Here is a 23,300-nt window from a genome sequence, read left to right as displayed (position 1 = left end):
ATTAAGTTCTTGCAATGGCAAAATTCTCATAAACCAGATCAAACATGCACTTAGTTTCATTTGTCAAAATGGCAAAACAGACACATGAAAATTAAAGAAGTCCAGGGTGCAAATGCAACCAAGAGACTGCTGCCTTTTATTCTCATGAATAGTTGGATGAATCAATGATACAACGTAAGGGGACAAAATTTCAATTACAAAATGAAATGCTGAATTAAATTTTGTGAAGGAAATTTTTCCAAATCAAACACAACGTAGGTTAGAAATATAAGAATAGCTGCTCCCAAAAAGATATATGCGGCAAAGGCAAATTTTCACTCTACATATAGACAGCTTTATTTTTACAGCCGTCAAAAGCTGATTTTTTCAGCTAGAGATCAGAACCATCAGTGGCTTGTGATCAAGATTACTTCCTGCCCAACAGTGCTTCAACACCACATGGTCATTGGCCTCTTTCTTAAGATTAAAGACTTCACCAACTTTGGAAACCTCTTGATTTCTTACCATCTGCTGCACGGTGGTTTCAGAATTCCCAAGAAAATGAGTCCTCTTGTGACCACCCAAAGCTTGCCCTGATTGGAACACCTTGAAGCAAATTGAGCACTGGTGCCCCTCACTGTTCTCCAAGTAATAACCTCCCACAGTCATTTCACCCACTCGTTGCTCAGTTGAATTCTCATTGCTCTTCAGCCTACAGCTACGGGTGTCGGAAGCAGGGCAAGTTTTAACTGTCTTGTGGCTTTTCCTGTGACTCATGAACGGCCGCTGGGAACGGAGGCCCTTATGGAAGGTCCACCATGTGTAATTCCCTCCTTCCTGTGGATTATCAACCATTTCAGAATTAGAAGCAGCATATTTTGCCTTGCAGCAAAAATTTCCCCTTAATTCAGGATGAAAAGTATCATCAAGCTTGGCTATCTTGCTCGAACCAGTCTCTACGGATTCCGAATCAGCTGGATGCAATTCAACTCCAGTCATCATATCCTTATCCAACACAGCTAGGAGGGTTTCCATTCTCCCATTACCGAATTCCTTTTTAGTCCCATCTTCCAATTCAGGTAGCTTGGGTTCAGTAGATTCATATTCCTTCTTGAGAAACCTACCCCAATTGCCCATTCCCATTGAAAACATCATCAGACACAGAGCATCATCAAATCCATAGCCATTAGTATTGTCAAATAAGTCAGTAAGTGATTTAAACCTGCTCTCATTGCCCATTCCACAAGAAAGCATAAGCAAACTCATAGCTCCCTCTTCTTCTTCTTCGCCAATCTCAGAAATAGATGAAGAATTATTAGAATCAACTGAAAGTGTTGCAGCGATTCTGCACCCTGCCCTCCTCAAACATTTTCTACTAATTGGAACTGCAGTCTGGCCGTCGGATTGGCCAACAAGAAAAAAGCCCACTTCTGTTCTAAACCAATCGATGATCCATTGGAGGCCCTGTATTTGTTAGAGTGGCACCTCATGTGTCCGCACAAAGCTCTCATCGATGGAAACCCTTTTCCACAAAATTTACAGAGATTTGGTCGGGATGAAGGCGAGACCCTGTCTTTTGAATCCGAAAGCTTATGGGACTTTTTGGGTTTCTCAGCATGAATAGAATTTGAGAATGGTTTCTTCCTCCGCATGTTCCTTTCCAAGAACCTTCCAACATCTTCTTCCATCCTGAAAATTTGAATATCAATGATCAAGCAGGCAATATCAAATTAATAACGGACCAAAACACAACGATGGGTTAGTTCTTCCAGGAGGCGCAAAATTAATGCTAATGCTCTGACACTTTAAACAGAAAAAATATGCAAGGAATTAAACAGAGGACAAAGATAAAAGGGGAATGTTTTAAGATACCGAAAAAACAGAGGAATTAAAAAATAATCTCAGAAGCAGAATGGAGAATTGAAACCCATATGAAAAGTACAATTCGAAAAAGAAAAGAACCAGGCCAGATGAAGTTAATAACCAACCAAGAACATGATGGTCGATCAGTTTATCAGAACGCGAAAAATTAATCCCTAAGACATACTAGCAGGAGGGTGATCATCAGAAGCGGGATGGTGAGCACTGCCGCTTATGTCCTGCTACATTAACTGATGATCGGCTAGCACTGCTGCTTCGCGGGGGTTTTGGAATTGCAATTGGAGTAAGCTAGAAACAATATCTCTCTGCTACTCGCCAAAACCCCAAACGCCCCAGTAAAATCTCTCTCTCCCTCTGGGTTTTGGCCAAAACCCTAATATATATGCACCGCCAATTCCTATTTCCGTTCAAATTTGAATTGACGCGCACCTCTCTCCGTCTCTCTTGAATCTACTGAACCCAAGATGCCTGAATTGGAAGATGGGGCTAAAAAGGAATTCGGTAATGGGAGAATGGAAACCCTCCTAGCTGCGTTGGATAAGGATATGATGACCGGAGTCGAATTGCATCCAGCTGATTCGAAATCCGTAGAGACTGGTTCGAACAAGAAAGCCAAGCTTGATGATACTTTTCATCCTGAATTAAGGAGAAATTTTTGCTGCAAGGCAAAATATGTGCTTCTAATTCTGAAATGTTTGATAATCCACAGGAAGGAGGGAATTACACATGGTGGACCTTCCACAAGGGCCTCCGTTCCCAGCGGCCGTTCATGAGTCGAAGGAAAAGCCACAAGACAGTTAAAACTTGCCCTGCTTCCGACACCCGTAGCTGTAGGCTGAAGAGCAATGAGAATTCAACTGAGCAACGAGTGGGTGAAATGACTGTGGGAGGGTATTACTTGGAGAATAGTGAGGGGCACCAGTGCTCAATTTGCTTCAAGGTGTTCCGATCAGGGCAAGCTTTGGGTGGTCACAAGAGGACTCATTTTCTTGGGAATTCTGAAACCACCGCGCAGCAGATGGTAAGAAATCAAGAGGTTTCCAAAGTTGGCGAAGTCTTTAATCTTAAGAAAGAGGCCAATGAGACCATGCGGTGTTCAAGCACTGCTGGGCAGGAAGTAATCTTGATCACAGGCCACTGATGGTTCTGATTTCTAGCTGAAAACCATCTAGCGAAAATTATTCTCTGCCGCATATATCTTTTTGGCAGCAGCTATTCTCATATTTCTGACCTACATTGTATTTGATTTGGAAAATTTTTCATTACAAAATTTAATTCAGCATTTCATTTTGTAATTGAAATTTTGTCCCAACGATACATTCACACATGCTTTCAATATCCATTAAAACTTTAAGCAATCAAAACTTAAATATTTTTTATTGTTGATATACTATAACAATTAAAATTTTTAAAATTTATAAATTTTATTATTGCTAGTTATTATTTTTATCGTATTTAAAGCTAATAGGTGATTACTAATCTATGAGCACATATTTATGCTACTGTCTTTGATTATTGTAATATTATTATACTACATACATAATATGTCGACATTACCCATTTAACTACTAGTTCAACTAGTCTTACTGAGTTAGTTATCGGTCTGAATCTTAAAACCATGGATTACACAAGAGGTAAACAAAGTGTAAACTAAATATAGCAAATTCATGATGACCTAAAATTTTACAAATGTGAATAAATAAAGGAAAACAAAATTATGGTTACATGACTATATAGACAAAAAAATGTAAATTAAAATTTGGTTTTGCTGCTAATCCCAAAATTGACTTTTAAAATTGGAAATCGGAATACAAAACAATTCGATTTTCAGCTTTTCAGTAATTTTTGTATACCACTACCAAGGAAGCTAAATTTTAGGACTTCTCAGCTGGGCTAGTCATATTAGGCCGTGCAAAGTAGGAATATATTTGTTTGGGTGTGATTCAAGTTTAGCCAAAAGCAATGACTAAACCGCATTCCTTGTCTACAATAATTTCCACCCATTTTTATGTCTCTCTTTTCTAATATACCAAAGTTTAAATCATTATTTTTATATTTCTCTAATTTTCTCTCCTACCCATTTCGTCTCTTAAGGGCAAATTAAATTAATTTTCCTTCTAAACATTATTTCCACTATTTTCATACTTTTACCTGTAAGACTATGCATTCCATGTTGCTAATCTAAGCTTAGTTTCTTGTGTTAACTTATTAGTTATCTCCCTTCTATACTAACCCGATCTATTCCTTTGACCTAGGTGAATTTGGTAAGAATTCATGATAATAAGATCAAATAACATTTTATGCTAACTGTTTACCTAATACAAACCTACTACTTTATCTAAGTTTGAGACTAATTGTATGTACAAAGATTATTTGCGTTACATAAGCAAAGTATACGTTTGAGTTTTTTCTATATCATTATAAAAAATTAGAGAAATGAAAATTAGAAACGAAAACAAAAAACCAAAAACAGAAATTAAAAAATAAAAAACCAATAATCTATTTGATTAACATTTATAAAATTAACACATGCTAAAAACTTAATTAAAAAATACTTATTTTATTTAATTGTAAATATTGTAAAAATGATTAAAATAATAAAATTACAAATAATACACATTTTAAAAAATTACTATAATAAAAATAAAGTTTATTATAATTATTTTACTTAATTGTTCTACTTTCAAATTTTACTTTACAATAAAAATTTTATCAGACATGACAATTGAAAAGTAGTAGAAGTATTTTGTAATTAAATTTATTATTATTTTTATAATTTATGTATATTTTTACTAATTATATTTAAATTTATATGATCATTTAATTTAATTTTTAATTTAAAAGTGTATAAAATGAATAATTTAATCCAAAAAATTATTTCAATTTATTAAAATATCTGGCAATAGGTTGCCAAAACAATTTAAAACCATAAAATTTGGTTTTCAATTTTTAGCAAAGATTTGAAAACCAGTAGCAGAAATAAAAAACTAATAATAGAAACAAACGCGTTTTTATAATACGTTTTTTCACTATTGAGAAACATAAATTGAAAACAGGAAACAATAGCAATACCAAACATGCCCTGAAACATACAATTTTTGGTGCGAGTCCAAGCTGGACTATATATATATATATATATATATATATATATATATATATATATATAAAGTGTAATGCCCTGACCCGCCACGTGGGGCTTGAGGTGCTACTTTATTAACGTCTGTGTACTTGATATCATATTCATCATATAAAAGTATCGAAAATAAATGAAACATTCTCCAAAACATTACTAAAGTTCTAAACTGCTAACATACATAGAAGTCTCCCAATATCCGTATTACATCTCAACCAAAAGAAAGAAAACTAACTCAGTCCATATAACCATATTACATATCCAGGGACTTCAACATAACTTAAATACATTCAAGTTTGCTGACTTTTTGAGTCTGATCCTAGTTTTGATGCTGACAAAGCACATGTATCTTTTGTGTGTACTTAGCTTGTGAACAAGTATATAATTCAAACATAAGATTAAGAGAAAATGGAAGTTAATAGGAACGTAAAGCTCATATCATTCTGGCGTATTTCATGAAGTCTGAAGAGGAAAAGGACGAAGACATTCATTTTAATTTATATTACATTTAAGTTCAATTATTATTTGGTCTGTAATAATGCATGCATCTGCATGATATGACTTATATGCTCAAGACCATAGATTGACCTTAGGGAGACCGACGTTTGATTTTTGGGGTTAACTCTCAATGACCATAGATTAACTTTAGGTCCACATAAATTCTAGTAAAAATCAGAACCTAAATAAATAATTGGAAGTCACTCGGTCGACCGAACATAGCTGGTTATATTCAGCTTAGTCGACCGAACCATTCAGAGGTCAACAGTTTGACCAAGGTTCAGTCGACCGAACAGTTTTGAACGTATCTTCCTCAGTCGACCGAACTGGCTCATGTCTGACACTCATTTGTTAAGCCGACTGAACCTCTAGTTCATTTATGATTGAGTCGACCAAACCGTATGAATAGCAGATTGAACTTAAAATATAGTCGACCGAACTTAAAATACAATCAACCGAATCTCTCGGGTTGGAATATTTTAAAAGTGCTAAAATGTCATTAACTTTTAATTAAACTTTTTCAAAATATCGAGCATGTCCCCAATGGTCATAATTTTCGAAAAATCTATAAATACCCCTCATAACTCCTAATTAGCAACTTTGATTAACCCAAATTTTCTTTCTAGTCCAATGTTAATCAAAGTTCCCCCAAAATGTTTTTTAATTACTAAAATCATTCTTTTGGGGCAAAATATTTTACACAAATCTCTCCGACTCTCTTTTATGCTATTATTTCAAAATCATTTTTGAGAAGAGTATTTTATTTGGGGTATTTTGTTTGCACATACTCTCACTTGTTATTTATTTTCTAAAAATCATTTTAAGAGTGTTGGTTGGGTTTCTCCCGATTATTTCTTTGATAAATATTTTGTTGGGAGAAAATTATTTACATAACAAATATTTTCTTGAGCCTAAATTCTTAGATTCTCCAAATATTCTTTATTTGCAAAAATATTTATATGAAAACAATAATACTCATTTTTCATATATATTTTATTTGTGCAAATTTATTTGATAGCACCCTTTCTCTACTGAGCATAATAGATATCATAAGAGAGTGCATGTATTTTGAGTTTTAATGTGTACACCTCTGCTTGTATTTCAAAAGCATATTTTATGTACAAAAATGTTTTATTGTATCGGTTGGGTTCATTCCATAAATTGAACTGGGGAGTCTCAACACCGTAAGTGAGATCGATTCGGTTCAGCCCGAAAATTGAACTGGGGAGTCTCAGCCCCGTAAGTGAGACAAGTTGGGCTTAGCCTTGTAATTGAGTTTGGGTTTACCTCGTCCCATAAGGAGATATTGTAACGGCTAATGTTCCGCCTGTTTAAGTGAGTAGGTTTAGTGGAATTCTTAGGGGTGTGCCCAAGGCGGGGACGTAGGCTAGTTTGACCGAACCTCGATAACCTCAAAAATGATTTTCAAAAAATAAATAACAAGTGAGAGTATATGCATGTGAATACAAATAAAATGCCCAAATTAAAATACTCTCTTAAAAATGATTTCGAGATAAACAAGTAAAAGAGAGTTTGAGAGAGATTTGTTTAAAATATTTACCCCAAAAAAATGATTTTATCAACAAAAATTGGTTTTGGGGGAATTTTGATTAATAAAGGTTAAAGAGAATTTGGAATTAATCAAAATTACTAATCTAGAGTTATGATGTGGTATTTATATATTTTCTGAAAATTATGACCATTAGGGACACGCTCAATATTTTAGAAAAGTTTAATTAAAAAATTAATGACGTTTTAGCCTTTAAAAAATTTCCAAATTGAGATGTTCGGTCGACCATATTAAAGGTTTGGTCGACCATATTAATAGGTTTAGTCGACTGTGTCAATTTTGAACTACATCTTCGGTCGACTGTCTTAGGGCAATTTCGAACCCTTCATAGGTTCGGTCGACCATGGCTTAGGTTCGGTTGACTGCTCATATGGTTTAGTCGATTGTGACCAAAATGAACTATAAGTTCAGTCGGCCGAACAGTTGGGTGTCAGACATGTGCCAGTTCGGTCGACTGTGGAAGATACGTTCAAAAAGATACAGTCGACTGAGCAAAGTCAAAATGTTGACTTCCCCCCAGTTCAGTCAACTAAGACATTTTACACCACCAAGGGTTCAGTCGATTGAGACAGTCAAATGTTTGACTCAGGGCAGGTTCGGTCGACCAAACTGGTTTGTACTAAATGGTTCGATCAATTGAGACTTTTGAATTAAGTCTGAAAACCCAACGTCGGTCGACTAAAGTCTTTGTAAACCCTAATTTGACTCTAAAGCTATATGAAAACCTTTGTAAGATTTTATCTTTTTATGAAAAAGATTTTGTTTGAAGTGTAGGTGCCCTAAGGTCAATCTATGGTCAATCTGAGCATTCAAACCATATCATACAGATGCATGCATTATTACAGACCAAAGATAAGAATTAAATGCAATACAATTCAAAATAGGTTTTCTTCTTTTTGCTCTTCTCTTCATGGAATACGCCAATATGATGTGAGTTAAGTCTTCTGGCTTCCATTTCCCTTTTGCCTTATGTGTGTATTAAATAGTAAACATGTTCAAGCACTTAAAAACACATATAAGTAACATGTGCTTTGTCAGCATCAAAACAGGGATCAGACTCAAAAAGCCAATAGAAAGCTTCACTAATGAAGATATGACTGAACACTTTGACTTGATACTCATGCTTTGAGCTGGATGGATGGATGCCTCTGAATTGGGCTTAAGCTCATGTCGTTGTTGCTTAAATTTTAAGTTTAGGGTTGGGATTGATATGGTGCATAGTGCCCCATGTTGATATGACTCACTCCCTTAAAACTCAGTTCTATGCTAAGGGATGAAATATGTTGTACTTTAGAGGTAACAAATGATGCACATTCACATGATTAAGCATACACCAAAAAAATCATCAAGAATCATAGGTCAAATACACATTGAGAATGAAGAGGACTTTGTTCCACAGGGAATGGATCTTTAGAGTATGCTTATGAGGCTTTATCTTAGGGTAGATGAGCTAGGTCTTTATGTATGATTTAGCTTCGTATTTTGAGGATAAAAGGTCCCCATATTGTTTCTTCTATCACCCAAAAATAGGCTAGTAGATTCTCCAACCTTTACCTTTGATGTTTGGGAAGGATACAATTTAACTGAGATGTTTTATAGGCCCTTGAAAAAGATAATGCCTCACGAGAGTGAGAACCTATTCTATCACTATCTAATCCTAAGAGGACAAGCCTGGGCGTAAAGCTTGTGATTGTGTGCATTTCACTTTACCTCGTAAACCATAGCATATGCCCTTATTCATGAAAAGCAACCAATTAATAAAGAATAGAATATTCAAAACCGCATTTGATTTTATATTTGAACAATCCCAAACTTATCTTATTGGATAAGCTCTCTAAAGTCTTAAGTGGAGTCGCCAAGCTGTCAACACATGTAGATCGAGATCCGATGCCTCGACGGGGATGACTATCTAAAAAATGTGTTAAATGTCCTTTATCTTGCATTATATACATTCATGGAGTCGCCACTAACCTTTTTTACCTAGGTGTGGTTAAGTTTTCCTAATTAATATCGATTAATTGGTCTCTAGTGAAACCTAAGTTCCAAGGAACCAATAGTCTCTAGTCTACGTTCTAAAGTTGTGTTCAAAAGTTTGGTTATGTGAGGAGAAGGTATTAGGCATCCCTTGCACACCCATTCTTTCGAATGGTGTCATGATAAGCTCAAATTGTTCAAACACTAATCAAGGTGGTCTTTTAATATTTATTTAATTAGGTTACCTTTCCTTTAAGTATTGTTCCTATAGAGACCCGAAGAATTATAGTAATTACATAATAAAACAAAAGAGAGAAAAAGGAAAATTCCAAAAGGGACTCACAGGGTCTCGTCGACGAATGCAGGGTGCTCGTCGACAAGAACTTACCGAGAGGGGTTTAGTAGAGCCTGAAGTTCATCGACGAGGGTTACAAGTTCGTCGACGAACTCCCTTCATAGACTTATCGACGAGGTGATGTGTCTCGTCGATGAATCTGCATTTTATAAATATGCTTAACTCGGGTTTTCCAGCAAGAAATTCATGCAAAAGTCCTCTCTCTCTCTCTTTCTCTCTCTCTCTCTCTTTAAAACCCGTCCCTCTCCCCTTCTCTCTAGATTTTTGGCTCCATTTCTCCCTGTTTCAACGATCTAAAGCTGTCACGCTACTCTTGGGAAGATTCTTTTCAAGACTACTGGAGTAGATTGTTGGTTAGGCCAACTTGGGTACCATCCCAAAACCAGGGTAAGTTGATTATTTGGGTATTTTCAGTATTACCAAACTTATTTGAGTTTAGATTCTGTGTTATGTGGGAATATACTAGTGTTTTGTGGAGTAAAACTAGGGTATTATGTTTTCAGGATTAGAGTGTTTTTGGGACCCTACAGATATGGGTTAAGGACCCCAGCGAGTATATTTCTAGGAGCTCAGGTAAATTATAGTCAGAAATGTTGAATATGTGGAGTTAGGGAACATATGAATGTGATAATTATGGTAAATTAAGTTGTGTGACTGGGGGGTTTATATGGGTGTTATTTCAGGTGTTGAAAATTATAAACGCTACATGTATGAAATTATGAGTAGTATTTAGAGCCAGATAGTCAGGTAAGAGGAATACATGTTATACCAGCATTATTAGACATTTTGTCAGTATAATATAGTATTTGATTAGAGCATAAAAATTATACAGTTTTACACAACATATTTATAGAGTTTTATTGAATTGTGTGGCATGAGAAATACTAGAATATTATAGAATATGTTATACAGTTTTATAGAAGCATGATTAGATAGCCTACAGAGTTATGAAACCAAACGTATATAGTTTTATATACAGAGCTATGACTAAGTAGAATTATACAGAAATACAGTTTATATGATATGTAGTATTTTACAAAATCATGCTTATAGAGTGTATTACAGAATTTTGATTACGTAGTATATTTCAGAACAAGATTGTATAGTATTTTACATAGTTGATTATATAGTGTTTTATTACCATGATTATATAGAAATATACAGAACCATGCTATATAGAATATAGAACCATGATATACAGAAATATAGTTTATATAGAGCATAGAGCCATGGCATACAAAATACATAATTACAGTTACAGGATATACAGATATATAGTTATTATAGTGTCATGGCTATACAGTTGATCATCATCATGGTTATTATAGAAATACAGAATCATGGTAAAACAGCTAGACTTATATAGAAATATTATTATACAGTATTAGACCCCCAATGGAATACAGCAGTTTACAGAGTAAGGTACCGTTGTGATATAGTATAGACAGTGCAATCATACGTCTCAAACAAAGTATGGTATAGCCAATTGTGCCCTCAGGTAGATTTGTGAGCTCCTTGGCATCCAGACTAGGTGGAGTGGATCTTTCGTGCTATAAGCCTCTAGATATGCATATAGTTAGGCCAGCATTGGAGGACCAACCAGTGTTTAGCCCCCCCTACGGGCTACACAACCCAATCATGAGGGGGTAAGTCATGACATATAACCATCTAGGGGGAAGTTTACAGATATACGGTTATGTATAGTACACACAGAAAGCAAAGATTACGTATTATATATAGAAGTACTTTTGCATAGATAACTCAGAAATTTTCATATTCTATATGATATAAGCATATGTTATTATACAAATATTTTTCTTGATGTATATTGTATATGTATTAATTAAATGATATGTTGCCAACTAACTTATATGCCACACACGGGTAATAACGTGTTTCTCCTTACTGAGAGGTGTCTCACCCCAACATTATTAAACATTCCAGGTAATCCAGAGAGGTGAGCTGGGCCGGCTCAGAGGTAGAGGTGGTGTAGAGTCGGCATAGTTTTTTAGGTTTTGGGCTGGTCTATGGAGCCCATAGTATTTTTGGGACATTTTGGGAAATGTTATGTATATATGTGTATATGTACAGCTAGGTGTATAGTATTTTGGTATTGTATTTTGGAATATGTTGGATATGTATGCACTTCTGCTGCCTACGTGTAATATGAAATGTACAGGATACCACGGTCCCACTTCGGGCTGTGATGATTTTAGCTATGCTCATGCAAGGTATTATCAATTTTATATTAATATAGAAGGAAAAAAATGGATTAAAATTTCAAGTCGTTTCAATTTGGTATCAGAGCGTAGGTTGCTGGTTCTGTAGACTATAAAGTGCAAAGGAAAACAATTGTAGAGTATAGGAATAGATTAGGAAGTTAGTGAATCAATGTTGGGGAATGAAGATAAGTATTTAGGGTTTAGTTTAGTGATCGGGAAGCAGAATTTTTGTCGTGGTTTCTGTGTCTTTTCTAGGATGATGATTTCAGGAAAGTCATAATAAACTATTGTTGGGTTGTGTTTCTTAATTGCTAGACTGAACCTTAAATTGAGAGTAAGAACGATAGATTAATTGGTGATATGAGATTTTAAGTAGATGAATATGTTAGTTATGTTATACAGAAAAGGTCCTTAGATTATGTTTATTTTCTTTTTTTAGGATAGACCCTGGAGGGAGTAACGCTCATGCCAGTCGGGATGATGGGACAAGCCCTTCTGGTGTAGGTGGTAGGGATTCAAATGCAATCTTACGTAGTGTGACTTAGCAGGTTATAGCTGAGATTGCACGTAGCTCCAAAAAGCAGGGAAGACCATCAATAGAGCGAGGTTGTACAATTGAAAAGTTCATGAAGATGAATCCTCCAACATTTTTAGGAGGAGCCAATCTTGTAGTGGCTGAAAATTGGATGCAGGAGTTCGAGAAAATACTAACGGTCCTCCATTGCACCAACGAGCAGAGGGCTCTTTATACTGCCTATAAAGTTACAGGTGAGGTCGAAAGGTGGTGGACGGCTAAAGGATTACTAGAGGAACAGAGACAAGTACCAGTAGCTATGACCAGATGCCGATTTAAAGAAATCTTCTTTGATCACTATTTTCTTGCTACCATCAGGGAGGCGAAGATAGCATAATTTCTGGGATTGACTTAGGGAAATCTTACAGTTCAGCAGTACGCAGTAAAGTTTATTGAGCTGTCACGTTTCGCCTCTTATATTGTTTCAGATGAGGTGAAAAAAGTTAGGATGTTTGAGAGGGGTTTGAGATGGGATATTTATAAGCAAGTGGTGGTTTTAAAGCTGTAGGACTTCTATGAGTTGGTTGACAGGGCCACTATGGCAAAGGAGAGCGAGCAGAAAGATGCAGGAGCACCGAGCCAGAGGGATGTCGGGACCTCGAGTTAGAGAAAGAGACCTTCATCTTTCGGATTTCAGAGGAGTTCTAGATGAGGCCGTTGGAGGGGAGATAGATATGGCAGAGTTCAGGAACAAAAGAGAGGAGATCACGGGTATCAAGGTGAGCACGCATACCCTATTTGCCCTATTTGTGGTAGGAGGCATATAGGAGCATGTCGGTTGGCGAGTAATGTTTGCTATAGTTGTTGAAGATTTGGAAACATAGCACAGGAGTGTCAATGGTCACTGAACAGAGCACCAGCCCCTAGATAGATCCAGAGACATAATTAGGCACCCAGGGGTGGCGGCCAGTAGAGGAATGTAGCCCCGGCGAGGGTTTATGCTTTGAAGTCAGGAGACGCCGAGACTGCCGCAGACGTTGTGACAGGTACTTTTACCGCTTTATCATATAAAGTTATTATTTTTTTGGACACAGGTGCCACCCATTCATTTGTATCTTCGGGCTATGCTAAATTATCTGGGATTGAGGCACAACTATTAGATGTAGAGTTGTCTATTACCACACTGACTGGATCTGCAATGAGGTGTAGGAAGGTACTTAGGAATTTTCTAGTGGCCATTCAAGGGAAAGCTGATCTTGTGGTACTAGACCTGCAGGGGTTTGACGTGATATTGGGTATGGACTGGTTGGCAGCTAATCATGCCAGCATTAATTGTCATTAGAAAGAAGTGATCTTTAGACCCTCAGGTGAGCAAGAATTCAGATTCGTGGGATCGCGTGTGTGCGCCCCACCACAGTTAGTGTTGACTTTACAAGTGAGAAGGCTGTTTCAGGGCGGTTGTCAGGGATTTAGAGCTTAAATAAAGGAGAGGTCAAAGAGAGAATTAAAGCTTACTGATATTTTAGTGGTTAGAGAATTTCCAGATAATTTTCCGGAGGAGTTACTCGACTTACCACTTAATCGAGAGATAGAATTTGCAATTGATTTACTTCCAGGTACGACACCAATATCTAAAGCGCCTTATAAAATGGCTTCAGCAGAATTAAAAGAGTTAAAAGATCCGTTACATGAGCTACTAGAAAAAGGTTTTATCAAGCCTAGCATGTCGCCTAAGGGAACACCGATTTTATTCGTAAAGAAGAAAGATGGGATCATGAGGATGTGCATTGATTATAGAGAAATAAACAAAGTTACGATAAAGAATAAATATCCTCTTCCCAGAATCAATGATCTGTTTGATCAGCTCTAAGGGACTCAAGTCTACTCCAAGATTGATCTTCGGTCAGGTTATCACCAGGTGAGAGTTAAAGCAGAGGACGTACCGAAAACGACTTTTAGGACCCGATATGGGCACTATGAGTTTCTCGTTATTTCGTTTGGTCTAACGAATACACCGGCAGCGTTTATGGACCTGATGAATTGGGTGTTCCATCAGTATCTCGACTAGTTCGTTGTGGTTTTTATAGATGATATACTGGTTTATTCAAAGAGTTTTGAGGAGCATGAATATCATCTGAGGCTAGTGTTGCAGGTATTGAGGGAAAGAAAGTCATACGCAAAATTCAAGAAATGTGAATTCTAGCTAAGGCAGATCGTTTTTCTAGGGCATGTGATATCCAGGAATGGTATAGCAGTTGACCCAGGCAAGATAAAGGTAGTGGTAAATTGGGTGAGGCTGAGAAATGTTCAAGAAATCAAGAGTTTTCTAGGACTAGTAGGATATTACCGACGCTTTATAGATGGGTTTTCCAAACTGTTAGGTCCCTTGACACGACTTACGTGAAAGAATGTGAGGTTTGAATGGTTTGATGAATGTAAGCAGAGCGTTTAGGAGTTGAAACAGAGGGTACTTACTGCCCCGGTGTTAGCTATTCCATTAGGAGAGGATGGATTTGTTATTTACAATAATGCGTCCTAGAGAGGGCTCGGGTGTGTGTTGATGTAGCACGGGAGAGTTATTGCTTATGCATCCAGGCAACTTAAAGAATATGAGAAGAACTATCCTGTGCATGATTTAGAGTTAGCTGCAGTGGTGTATGCTCTCAAGATCTGGAGACACTATCTTTATGGAGGAAAATGTGAAATTTTCACAGACCACAAAAGTTTGAAATATTTATTCACTCTGAAAGAACTGAATATGAGCCAAATAAGATGGCTAAAACTTATTAAAGATTATGATTGCACTATTAGCTATCACCTAGGGAAAGCAAATATGGTAGCTGATGCATTGAGCCGAAAGTTAGTAGGAGCAGTATTGTCAGTAGTAAATATTCAGCACCCTATCCATATGGATTTGGAGAGGTTAGGCGTGGAGCTGATAGAGAGTGATCACCAGAAATTCATTGCCAACTTGGTGGTACAGTCTACTTTGCAAGAAAGGATTACAATCCATAGAATTGATCCATAACTAGCAGAGTTAATAGAGAAAGCGCAAGACGGGCAGGAAGAAAAGTTCAATATATCAGATGACGGAGCCCTGCAGTTTCGTACCAGATTATGCGTTCCTGTAAATACCGAGATCAAGAGGACGATCTTAGAGGAGGCTCATAGATCTCTTTACACTGTGCATTCGGGTAGCACAAAAATGTATCAGGATCTACGAAAATCCTTCTAGTGGAACGGCATAAAGAATGAGATTTATGAATTCGTAAAGCAATGATTGACATGCCAGCAGATAAAGGTTAAGCACCAGAGACCCGTGGGATAGTTGTAGCCACTTTATATCCCTAAGTGGAAATGGGATCAAGTTTCCATGGACTTCGTGACAGAGCTACCGCCAGCGCGGTAGGGACAAAACGCTATATGGGTGGTCGTAGATCAGTTGACGAAGACCGCTCACTTTATCCCTATCAAATTCAACTATTCTATGGACAGACTGACATAATTATACATTCAAGAGATAATGCGCTCTCATGGTGTGTTAGTATCTATAGTTTCAGACCGTGACCCCCGATTTACTTCACGATTTTGGAGAAGCTTTTAGGAGACTATGGGGTCACAATTAGCATTCAGCACCACTTTTCAACCTTAGACAGATGGGCAGACAGAGAGGACGATCCAGATACTTGAGGATATGCTGCGAGTGTACGTGCTGGATTTCGAGGGGTAATTAGACCCAGTATTTGTCACTGGTTGAGTTTGCAAACAATAACAACTATCAGGCTAGCATTGGGATGACACCGTACGAGGCTTTATATGGTAGGAGGTGTCGTTCTCCATTATACTAGGATGAAGTGGGAGAAAGACAAGTATTGGAATCAGAGTTGGTGCAGCAGGCATATGATAAAGTCTAGCTTATTAAAGATATAATTAGTGCAGTTCAGAGTCGGCAGAAAAGTTACGCAGATACTTGCCGCCGGGAGTTAGAGTTTGACGTGGAAGATCGGGTATTTTTTAAGGTAGCTCTATTGAGAGGAGATATGAAATTTGGGAAGAAGGGTAAGTTGCGCCCTAGGCACATTGGCCCATTTGAGATACTTGAAAAAGTGGGGTCAATTGCCTACAGGCTAGCTCCACCACTAGCTTTATCTAGAATTCATGGCGTATTTCATGTTTCCATGTTGAGGAAATACGTTCTAAACCTTTCCCATGTGATAAGTTATATGGAGATAGAGCTCAAGGATTCACTGTCATATAAGGAAGCACCAGTACAAATCCTAGACAAGAAAGAACAGGAATCGCTTGCTAAGAAAATTCAGTTAGTAAAAGTCCTATGGAGGAATCCTGCCATAGAGGAAGCTTCGTGGGAGCTTGAGGAGGATATCAGATAAAAATGCCCACACTTGTTTTGTGTGATACAGTAATAGTCAATATTGTCGAGATAATGACGGTTTTATTTTATTCAATACAAAATGATGAATGTATAGTTGTATTTTAGATTATAGGGTAGGTAGTGTTTTTGTTTGGGGAGAAAATTTTCTTTTATGGGTATAATTGTAATCTCCCATAACTATTTATGTAACCATGGTATTCCTCCACCATAAGTGAGGGTAATAAATAAAATAAGTAGCCCATTTTCTTCAATGGATGGTGTTCAATACGGATAGCAAATTTCAAGGACGAAATTTTATAAGGAAGGGAGAATGTAGAGATCGGAATAATTATAGTAATTAAATAATAAAAGAAAAGAGAGAAAAAATAAAATTTCAAAAGGGACTCACAAGGTCTCGTCGACGAATGCAAGACACTCATCAATGAGCATCCTTCTTACGCTCGTCGACGTGGACACGTGTCTCATCGACGAAAACTTACCGAGAGGGGTTTAGCAGAGCCTGAAGTTTGTTGACGAGGGTTACGAGTTCGTCGATGAACTCTCTTCATAGACTTGTCGACAAGGTGACTTGTCTTGTCGATGAATCTGCATTTTATAAATATGCTTAACTTGAGTTTTCCAGCGAAAAATTCATGCAAAAGTCCTCTCTCTCTCTCTCTCTCTAAAACCTGTCCCTCTCTCCTTCTCTCTAGATTTTTGGCTCCATTTTTCCCCGTTTCGACGATCAGAAGCCGTCACGCTACTCTTGGAAAGATTCTCTTCAAGACTGCGGGAGTATATTGTTGGTTAGGCCAACTTAGGCACCATCCCAAAACTAGGGTAAGTTGACTATTTGGGTCTTTTTAGTATTACCTGTTAGCCTTACAAGGCTTAAAATCTTGTTATCTTATTTTGATGCTAACAAACAAGTGAAATTTAATATAATTGTGTGAGTAATGATATTTCAGGATTCATATATGTGAAAGTAAGGTCAAAGTGCTCACAAGGATCAAATGAAGCTTAAATGAGCCAAGACATGAATTACTTGTTGAAGAACATGAGGACATGAATAAGTTGTTGAAAGTCAAGGCATATTAAAGTCAAAAGATCCAAAGAAAGGCAAAGTTAGAAAGCTTAAAGAACATGAAAGCTTGAAGAAAAGATGGATTCAATCCAAGGACAAAGCATGAAGACTCAAGAACTTAGAATGTTAATATTTTAGAAGTCTCATGTAAGTGCTTTAATGTTTAAAATATCATTTGAAATATTTTGAAGCTCTTAGGTTAACTTCTTAGACCTAGATACTTTTTAAAATACCTTAATAATATTTTTATAAGATCAAAAATTATTTTAGAAAGGTTAGAATCATTTTTGGAATAAAGAGCACCAAAAAGAGTTTTTTTCCCAAATGCTGTCAGTTTTTATACAGCCGCATTAAGGTGAATTTTTCCCTATCAAAAGCTCATTATTTTAAAGAGTGGTAAAATGAAAGTTGTATAATTTTCTCTTAGCTTTCTTTTGACACCAAGAACACCTAATTTGGAGTTATACAGAAAAAGTTATGGCCAAAATACTGCAACGGGGTCACTGCTGTCAGACATTTAAAAATTGCTCAACGGGCAAATTTTTAAAATTCTAATGTTTTAAATTATAGCCGTTTGAACCTTAAATATTCTAATAAATAGGGAAATTCTTTAAGGAAACTTTTTCAAGTTTGAAAGCCTATAAATACATGGTTTTGCAAAACAAATAAAATGCTAAGAATTGAAAAATCTGTTTTGAGAAGTTGAAAGTATTCTTGTTCTTCGTAAGTTCTCTTGCTCACTCATTGAAAAATTCTTTTGCTGAGAACTCTGAAGTGTTGATCCTTCTTCCTTTGAATTCCTACTGCTAATCCTCTTCTAAGAAGGATATTGGTGAATTCTACACTTGAGCTTCATTCTATTTCCTATAGATATTTTACATTTAAGTATATAGTGCTGAAATTGTACTAACTTGCTCTTTGAGAGAGTATACTTGTACGCAGATGTTATCTTATGTTTCTTGTAGTTCATTGACGTTCCAAGGTGTTTGGATCATTGGCTAAGCAAGGGGATATTGCTTAGAGAGACGGACTCTAGCCTATGTAAGGAGTGACCGAACGAGGGAATATCATTTGGAGAAGGTAGGCCCTAACCTTAACCAAGGAATGTTGTAATCGGTTTTGTTCCGTACCCGTCAACGGAACAGGTTTAGTGAATCCTTTGGTGGTTTGCCAAAGGCGAGGACGTAGACAAGGTATAAGCCGAACCTTGTAAAAATCTCCGTCTCACTCTCTCTTTCCCTATTCTTTATTTTCAGTACATATTTAAATTGCGTGGATGATTTAAATTGAAAATCAATTATACTACGCATATTTGGAAATCAAGTAAACTTAAAGACTAATTTTGATTTGGGTTGCGGAAACCGAAAGGGAGTACGTTGGTGAAACCATTTCTTGCGGAAACCATACGGGAGTACGTTTCTTGGTTAAACACTCAAAGATAAATTAACTGAAAGTTTATTTGAGTTTTGAATATTTGGAAAGAGTGATTGAATGTTGTATTGAACATCATATTAAGCAAATCCATATATACAGGGCTTGATTAACATTTATATCTGGGGCTGACTACAAAAGCTTTATTGTGTTTGTGAAAAAATTGTTGAATATTAAATTACATTCTTCACAAGGTTTTCAAATTCATAATCACGGGGCTTATATAAACAAACAAACAATCTCAAGATTTTATATTACCAAAGTGCTGAATACCTTATATCTTGCTTTGGTTGTTTGATGTTTAACTTGTACTTGGCAAATAAATTGATTGTTTGGTTTAAAGATTGTGTTTAATTGATTGGTTGTTTAATTGTGTTATTGATTGGATAAAAGAACTAAGTTCTTGTGTGATTGGTGAAATTAAACAAACAAGTTAAAGAATTGGTTAAGTGTTTAAAGAAGTTAAGGATTCTTAAAAGAAGTTAAAAGAAATTTTTAAAAGCCAATTCACCCCCCCTCTTGGGAAGCTATTCCTAATTTCATTACCATACTTATTTGAGTTTAGATCATGTGTTATGTGGGAATATACTAGTAGTAAAACTAGAGTATTATGTTTTCAGGATTAGGGTGCTTTTGGGACCCTACGGATATAGGTTGAGGACCCCAGCGGGTATATTTCCAGGAGTTTAGGTAAATTATAGTTAGAAATGTCGGATATGTGGAGTTAGGGAAAATATGAATGTGATAATTATGGTAAATTAAGTTGTGTGACTGGGGGGTTTATATGGGTGTTATTTCAGGTGTTGAAAATTATAAACGCTGCATGTATGAAATTATGAGTAGTATTTAGAGCCAGATAGTCAGGTAAGAGGAATACATGTTATGCCAGCATTATTAGACATTTTGTCAGTATAATATAGTATTTGATGAGAGCATAAAAATTATACAGTTTTATAGAACATATTTATAGAGTTTTATTGAATTGTGTGGCATGAGAAATACTAGAATATTATAGAATATGTTATATAGTTTTACAAAAGCATGATTAGATAGCCTATAGAGTTATGAAACATAACTTATACAGTTTTATATACAGAGCTACGACTATACAGAATTATACAGATATACAGTTTATATGATATATAGTATTTTACAGAATCATACTTATACTACTTATTACAGAATTATGATTACGTAGTATATTTCAGAACAAGATTGTAAAACATTTTACAGAGTGGATTATACAGTTTTTTTTATTACCATGATTATACAGAAATATACAGAACCATGATTATATAGAATTTTATAGAACCATGATATACAGAAATACAGTTTATACAGAGCATAGAGCCATGACATATAAAATACATAATTACTGCTACAGAATATACAAATATATAGTTATTATAGTGTCATGGCTATACAGTTGAAACATCATCATGGTCATTACAGAAATACAGAATCATGGTAAAACAGTTAGACTTATATAGAAATATTGTTATACAATATCAAACCCTGATGGAATATAACAGTTTACAGAGCATGGTACCATTGCGATACAGTATAGACAATGCAACCATACATCTCGAACAGAGTATGGTACAATCGATTGTGCCCTCAGGTAGACTTGTAAGCTCCTTAGCATCCGGACCAAGTGGAGTGGGCCTTTCGTGCTATAGGCATCTAGATATGCATACAGTTAGGCTAGCACTAGAGGGCCAACCAGTGTTTAGCCTAGCCTACGGGTCGCACAACCCAGTCATGAGGGGGTAAGTCATGACATATAGCCATCCAGGGGAAGTTTACGAATATACCGTTATGTATAGTACACATAGAAAGCAAAGATTACGTATTATAGATAGAAGTACTTTTGAATAGATAACTCAAAAATTTTTATATTCTATATGATATAAGCATGTGTTATTATACAGATGTTTTTTCTTGATGTATATCGTATACAGTATTAATTAAATGATATTTTTCCAACTAACTCATATGCCACACATTGGTAATAACATGTTTCTCCATACTGAGAGGTGTCTCACCCCAACATTATTAAACATTTCAGGTAATCCAGAGAGGCGAGCAAGACCGGCTCAAAGGTAGAGGTGGTGTAGAGTCGGCATAGTTTTTGGGGTGAGTTTTGAGTTGGTCTGTGGAGCCCACGGTATTTTTAGGACTTTTTGGGAAATGTTATGTATATTTTTGTATGTGTATAGCTAGGTATATAGTACTCTGGTATTATATTTTGGAATGTGTTTGGATATGTATGTACTTCTGCTGCCTAGGTGTAATATTGAATGTACAGGATACCACGGTCCCACTTCGGGTCATGAAGATGTCAGCTATGCTCATGCAAGGTATTAGAAATTATATATTAATATAGAAGGAAAAAAATGGATGAAAATTTCAGGTCGTTACAGTTCCACCTCACAACCGTTGGACAACCCGTTAGTGTTGTAAACCTTTCCTTACCTCAAGAACCACACAAAGAACAATAACATATTCATCGGGGATCCATCATTGGATTTATTAATTAAGCTTTATGACATCATCATATTCAATCTCAAATTGATTCTAAATATACACAATCACATTTATATGACATAATAAAATGCTAGAATTGAATAGGGGTGTTTAGTGAGTTTAGTTGCAACGTTATTAAATATTGTTTCACTTTGCAACCACTGGGCAACCCATCAATGTTGTAAGATTTCCCTCACCTTAAGAATCACAGGAAGAAGAACAACATGTTTTTCAGGGATCCATCGTCCGATTCATTAATTAATTTTTATGGTTCTCAAGCATTCAATCTAATATTATATAAGATAAGAAACCAAGCACAATTCCAGAGTTAGTTAAATCGCTGCACAATTTAAACACCCACACACATTATTGAAAACATGCATACATTTTTAAATCAACATAAGCTTTAAAGTGACTATTCAAAAATATCATACCCACTACATTTTGGCATAAACTCATCATTCCAAAATAGGAAATTAGGGGATACTAAGGCTCGAGATTTTGCATATTCTGACTCGTGCATTTAAATTAAAATGAAAACCAATTCAAAACACGTCAAAAATCTTAAGAACAAAATAAAAACACTTTTGAAAAATTTTACAAATTTTCAGATTTTTTCTCTAAATTTTATAAATTTTTATTTGTTTATTAAAGGTTAAAAATATAAGAAAAAATGGGAAAATCAATATAACATATTTACAAAAAAAATCCAGCTAAAAATCCCTAAATGTTGAAAAAAGGTTGCCTAAAATTACCAAATAGAAATTTAAAAAAAAAACATAAAAGAAAATATTTTTAGAATTAGGAACAACCCAATTGAAATAAAAATAAATAAAAAAATAAAAATATAATTAATAAATAATAAATTAAATTAATAAATTAATAAAATATTTTTAAAATAAAATAGAATGTTTTCTAGGTTGCATCTTTTTTTTTTCATATTTTTATACACTTAAAAAGTTTTTTGTTAAATTTTTTAAATTTAAAAATATTATTATATTAAATGAACAAAAAATAAAAAGTAAAAAACAATTGGCCTAATCCATCAGTCTAAGGGGCTAAACACATGTGCAGGAGAGTGCCACCAAAACCCTAAATTTTCAAATGCACATTTATTTTTCGTTTGAACTCTAAATTGAGCATCATTTTGTTTAACCCCTTTGGATCTTAGAAATATTTTCCAACAAAAAAATCACCAAAAAAACTAACAAAATTACTCTATTTCAAGGTTGGCTAGCTATCACCGATGACCATGGCGATGACTGGATTTTAAATTTCTTCAGCATTTTTCTTTGTTCTTTTTTTTTTGTTTTACCTATTTCAATCTTAGGGACCTTAGTTAACCTATTGCCTACCTTTTTAACCCCTTATGCATGTAAAAATCTCTAGCCTCCCCCCCCCCCCCCTCCCTCCTCTCTTTTTTGAAAACAAAGTGTTCAAGTTACAAAAATACAAGCTTTTCAAGAGAGCAAAGCAAAAATCTTAGTTTTGGGTATTCTTACCTTCATGCGCATATTGGATCATTGTTTTTGGCCCCAATACCAAGTTTAAACATGCAAGATGATGTATTTTAATAAGAAAACAATATTAAAATATTTACCTTGTGTCTTTGTGCTTTAAATTTTTGAGAAATCCAATATTTGTGCACATCAACCTTCAGATTTCGATAGAGTTTTCTTCTTTTCTTCCTTTCTCTCATTTGCTTGGGTATGCAACCCTCCTTCATGCTCAACGTATGTGCTCTTGCCTCCAAAAATCCCC

At 35.6% G+C, this 23,300-nt stretch overlaps 1 protein-coding gene across 3 annotated transcripts; it reads right to left on the bottom strand.

Moving 5' to 3' along the window:
• Window positions 1–83: 83 nt before the first annotated feature.
• Window positions 84–23,300, bottom strand: LOC131152337 (uncharacterized). Of its 3 annotated transcripts, none has more exons than XM_058104172.1 (2): window positions 23,140–23,300; window positions 84–1,668 (listed from the first exon to the last, which is right to left on the bottom strand). In XM_058104172.1, the coding sequence occupies exon 2, from the start codon at window positions 1,243–1,245 to the stop codon at window positions 367–369; it is 879 nt and encodes a 292-aa protein (XP_057960155.1). In that variant the 5' UTR covers window positions 1,246–1,668; window positions 23,140–23,300; the 3' UTR covers window positions 84–366. The 3 variants fall into 3 exon arrangements, with proteins under 3 accessions (XP_057960155.1, XP_057960154.1, XP_057960152.1); XM_058104171.1 differs by lacking the exon at window positions 23,140–23,300 and adding an exon at window positions 1,968–2,501 and having other exon boundaries at window positions 123–1,668; XM_058104169.1 differs by lacking the exon at window positions 23,140–23,300 and adding an exon at window positions 2,027–2,501 and having other exon boundaries at window positions 123–1,668.

Source organism: Malania oleifera, chromosome 3 (assembly GCF_029873635.1).
Source record: "Malania oleifera isolate guangnan ecotype guangnan chromosome 3, ASM2987363v1, whole genome shotgun sequence".
Lineage (NCBI taxonomy): Eukaryota > Viridiplantae > Streptophyta > Magnoliopsida > Santalales > Ximeniaceae > Malania > Malania oleifera.
This window is presented reverse-complemented; position numbering and strand designations above follow the sequence as displayed.